Source organism: Lygodium microphyllum, chromosome 8, assembly GCF_053477565.2.
Source record: "Lygodium microphyllum isolate KBCC chromosome 8, Lygodium_microphyllum_v1.1.10, whole genome shotgun sequence".
Taxonomy (NCBI): Eukaryota; Viridiplantae; Streptophyta; class Polypodiopsida; order Schizaeales; family Lygodiaceae; genus Lygodium; species Lygodium microphyllum.
In genome coordinates this window covers 41,269,333-41,273,805 of record NC_141142.1, presented here as the reverse complement: position 1 = coordinate 41,273,805, position 4,473 = coordinate 41,269,333, and the positions used below count along the sequence as shown (strand labels likewise).

General features: G+C 45.7%; 1 protein-coding gene across 1 annotated transcript; it reads left to right on the top strand.

Annotated features, from left to right (window-relative positions):
- The first annotated feature begins 1,971 nt into the window (after nucleotides 1–1,971).
- Nucleotides 1,972–4,121, top strand: LOC148032201 (uncharacterized). The gene is made up of 2 exons (XM_087684050.1): nucleotides 1,972–2,693; nucleotides 2,807–4,121. The coding sequence occupies exons 1-2, from the start codon at nucleotides 2,100–2,102 to the stop codon at nucleotides 3,773–3,775; spliced, it is 1,563 nt and encodes a 520-aa protein (XP_087540176.1). The 5' UTR covers nucleotides 1,972–2,099; the 3' UTR covers nucleotides 3,776–4,121.
- The last annotated feature ends 352 nt before the right edge of the window (nucleotides 4,122–4,473 follow it).

Below are 4,473 nucleotides of genomic sequence, written 5' to 3'. Positions count from 1 at the left end.
AGAGCAATCTTAAAAATCCAAGGCAGCTGCAAAAGGGGAAAGGTGCATTTTAAAATACAAAGGCGCACCCTGAAACCTTGTAAAAGAGTGCCAGGCAGTGGAAAATCCGGAAAGCTAAAATAAAAGACAAAGGCAAAGGCCAAGGCAAGAGAAATGGAAGGCAAAGGCGCACCAAGAAAAACGCAAGACAAAACTTGTGTAAAAGAGTGCAAGCGCACCGCGGTTTAACTCAAGGAGCGCCGAGCTCTCACCCGTGCAATTTGTAAATATAGATGGGTGGTGGAAAAGAAGCTAGGAAGATAGAAGGACAATGGGAAAAAGGGCCTAGGCTACGGCCGGCCATGTAAAAAAGGGAAAAGGGGATGACCGCCCAAAAGAGATTTAGGGTTTTGTATATAAAGTTGAAAAGTGAATGAGAAGCTCATTCTTGTGTGTGGCCAAAAGTAGCTCTCCTCTTCTTCTTCTTCTTCTTCTTCTTCTTGCTTGCTTGAGCTTGTGCTTGAGAGAGGGAGTGAGAGAGTGTGAGGGAGCGAGTGTGTGAGGGTGAGGGACTGTGGGGTGGAGAAGCTCTCCATCTTCTCCTCTCTTCTTCTCTTCTCTTCTCTTATCTTCTCTTCTCTTCTCTTGCTCACGGTGATGGAGCTTGGAGCATGGAGCTTGAGGATGGAGCTTGCTTGAAGCTTGCACTTGGATCATGGAGCTACTAGAGTGCGCGGGAGAGGAGGTAACTCGAACGGCGTGGAGGTAAGCTCACTACACTTGTAGATATGGATGGCACATCAGCTATGTGAGAGGTAGCCATTAGTGCTCAGCTTGGAAGGCTTGAAGCAATAAGTGGTCCATGAGTCTTGGCGGTTGAGCGAAAGCTCCCATAGCTTTCCATGTGAGGTGGTTGTGCTATGAGGAGGAGAGGCTCTATGATGGGATTCAGAACCCATTTAGAGGTTGTTATAGGTCTTCCCAAGAGACCGCATCTTCCATAGCCAAGATTGGAGATGTGGGCCTCCTAAGTTAGCCTAGAGGATAGGATAGAGATTTCTTTCCACACCTTAATATTCTTCAAGACATAGAAACATGACAATACGTGATGAGGATTCTTCACATGCAATCACTGCAGTTTGCATGATTAGTACAAGAGAGTTCAATTTTTCCTTGAGGAGGTGATTACTTAGCTATGAACTTTCAGAAACCATTATTTTAGTAGGAGATGGTCTCACCTCATGCACTCTGCTATAGAGAGAAGGTGTGGGATTGTATCTCGCATCTATTGATAGAGGACATGGGGCACTCACTTCTTCCACCCTTCATAGAGTAGGAGTTGTTTCATGCCTCCCAATCATAGGATGGGTAGAACTACCCAAGAGAGAACGGGCTCTCTAGGGTATTCCTTTTAATCATCAAGAGGGAGGAGAAGGATCCCTTATTGTGGGCATCTTAGCTCTTGAGCTCTAGGAGGACCTCATATTGTTGTCATTTGCCTATATAAGGCACTAGCAAAGATGATCACAATAAACTCCACGCCCTCCTTCCAAATATCATTCATGAAACCCTATCAATAGCATCTTGGATGATATCTTCACCTTCTTTCAGGCTACAAGTGGCTCAACATTATGGATAGAGGATTGTAGTACTTCTCTTGGATTTTGAGAAGGCCTATAGGGTTGACTTCCTAGAGGGTACCATGGCTTGGTTAGGCTTTCCTAGGCGGTAAATCAGTGGGCTCTAAGCACCTTATAGATTGGCTAGCAATAGAGTGGTCATATGTGGCAAGAAAGGTGTAGAGATTTGTTTGTATGGCCTTGTTACACCTTTTGGAATAAATTTGATCCTTGGTGCAGCATCCCAAACCTGGTGGGAACACGTTCCAAGGGTGAAGACAAACGAGGGATTAATCTAGTGTCCCTAAGGAGGTCTTGAGAATCCAATTTTAATGTGGATATGGAGAAGGGAAGGTGCCATTGGGACGGAGAAGCGACAGCACCGAAGATCGTTAAGCAACGAAGGGCGCGTTGGACCGTTCTCTCACCAAAATCCATCTCTCTCTCTCTCTCTCTCTCTCTCTCTCTGCGTCTGTGTTTGTCTCGCCATATCTGATCACCATGAGAAGAGGTCCCTTTCCTCTCTTCACAACCAATGGAATTGCAAATCATCATATCCCGCCCCTCCATCTCTACCAGCAGCCTCCTGCTCCACCTGCATCATCATTAGCCTCTAATTCCATCATCAACATTCCAGTCCATGATGCGGTCTCGTCGAGACCTTCATCCGCTACTTCCTCCTCCTCTAATTCTCTCTGTTCCTCTTCTTCTGCTGCTTCTTCTTCTTCTTCTTCTTCCAATCCTCCTTCCTCTTCAGCTTCGTCATCGTTACCATCTCCATTATCATCTGCATCATCGTCGTCGTCATCGTCGTCATTATCATCTTCCTCTTCCGCCTCTTCCTTTCGGCTTCCCGCGCTCGATCCTGCGTCTGCCGCCACCGCTATTCAGTCATGCTTCCGGGGCTTCTCCCTGCGACGACGCAAACCTCTCCAGTACCTGCGTGCCATTCGCAGCATTCGCCGCGAACTAGACGGCCTCTGCCTAAAAATGCAGGACGTTCACTTCATGGCACGAATAAGGGAGAGCGAGAAGGCGCGCCTCGGTCTTAACGAAAATATTATGGTCCTCCTCTTACGCCTGGATGCCATCGAGGTCTGTCTGTGTTTTTACGCTTCAAAAGCTTGTCTGCCGCCTGATCATCATCGATGACTGCTTCTTGTTCAATGCACACCCTGAGATATGATCATTTACGATTGTTTGTATAGGGAATGAGTCCGGAAGTTCGCATCCGCAGAAAAGAAGAGATCAAGAAAGCTATACGGTTGCAGGACGCCATTGATTCTCTGCTACATCAGCCGGATAATATAAACTCTATTGCTGTCATGTCGCCGAAGCAGCATCATGAAGACGTCCATTGCAAGGCTACCGAGATTCCTACAGAGACAGGAAATGAGATTTACAATGGCGACATTAGGGAGGACTACAATGATCTTATCGTACACGAAGTATGTGCGGATGCTGAAGAGAAGCATAATGTCCAGGATGTTGAGAATGCCAACGCCATTTCTTCTATTTCTTCTTCTCCACAAGGACAATACTCACAGGAGCAAGACCTTTTCTGCTCATCTCCTTGTCCACAAGTTGAAGCTCTGGAGGAAGACATCTGCACTCTCGCATCGATGGAGGAGAACACAGCAGGGGCCGTAAAAGGAGGTGCGAAGGCCCGACGTGCTGATTTTCTGGACTTGCGAGGAGAAGGGGAGGGGCCTGAGATTGACAATGTGATGAGTCTACGGGATGAGCTTGTGCAAGAAGATGTACCGAATGGAAGCTTAACGGAAGAACAGTATCATGAAGGAGGAGGATCAGGAGAGGAGGATGTGCTCTTGGCCGAAATCTCAAGTAATTTTGGAGTAACTAAGGATGAAGCAGAAGAGGAAGAAAGAATGCCACTCGCAGATAAAAAGGGGGATCAATCAACACATCAGGAGGCTATAATTCCTGACCAATTTGCTGCCAAATGCAAGCAGCTGAAGTCCTTGCTTTCCAAGCTTTACATCGATAGCAAAATGCAGAACAAACTAATTGCAGGCCTCTCCAACAGAGTCCAAAGATTGGAACAACAAGCGGATGCAAGAAAGAAGCTGCCCAGAAAGATGGACGGAATGCAGAAGAATAAGAAGGGGGCATCGATGGTGCCACAACCTCTTCCCATCAATAATGCACATGGATAGATGAACGGAATGCAGAACAATAAGAAGAGGGCATCGATGGCGCCACAACCTCTTCCCATCAAGAGTGCATATGGATGACTTGCCCTTGACAAAACGCTTTCCATTTGAAATTGCAAGTGCGACAAAGTGAACTGTACTCTATCGTCTAGATGGCACAACTCAATGGGTTTGTCGTGCTTTCAAATCTGTGTGTCTTCATAGTCCCTTTGGACATGATGCAATATCTTTGGTAGGCAGGCAATCGGATCTCTATTTTACAAGCGATGCCTAGTGATAAACGAGATCTTTAAGTGAAGTGCGTTGTTCCCTTCCATGTCCATGTTATAATGCGTCTAGTGTTCGTAGGGGTTTATTGCATATTCGTATGGACTTCCATCTTCCCTTTCACACTCTCTTCACGCTTTGAGCTTGTTGTCATGTAATTAATATAGTTGACTTAACACCCATTTCTCTTATTTATTCATACTTAGGCCTGCAATTATAGTTGAGTTGTGAAGAGTCATGGCGAAAACAACAGGGTGTTTAATTAATTGTTTTTCTATATGATTAATTAGGGTAAAATCTCAGGGGGTCCACTAGGGTTTACCGTATGGTACCACGTGAGTGTAAGGGAGGGGGATTATTTAAGGGAAGGAACGTATATTTTATAAGGTAAGATCCCATAAATAAGGGATAGATAAGGGTTATTTTCATATATT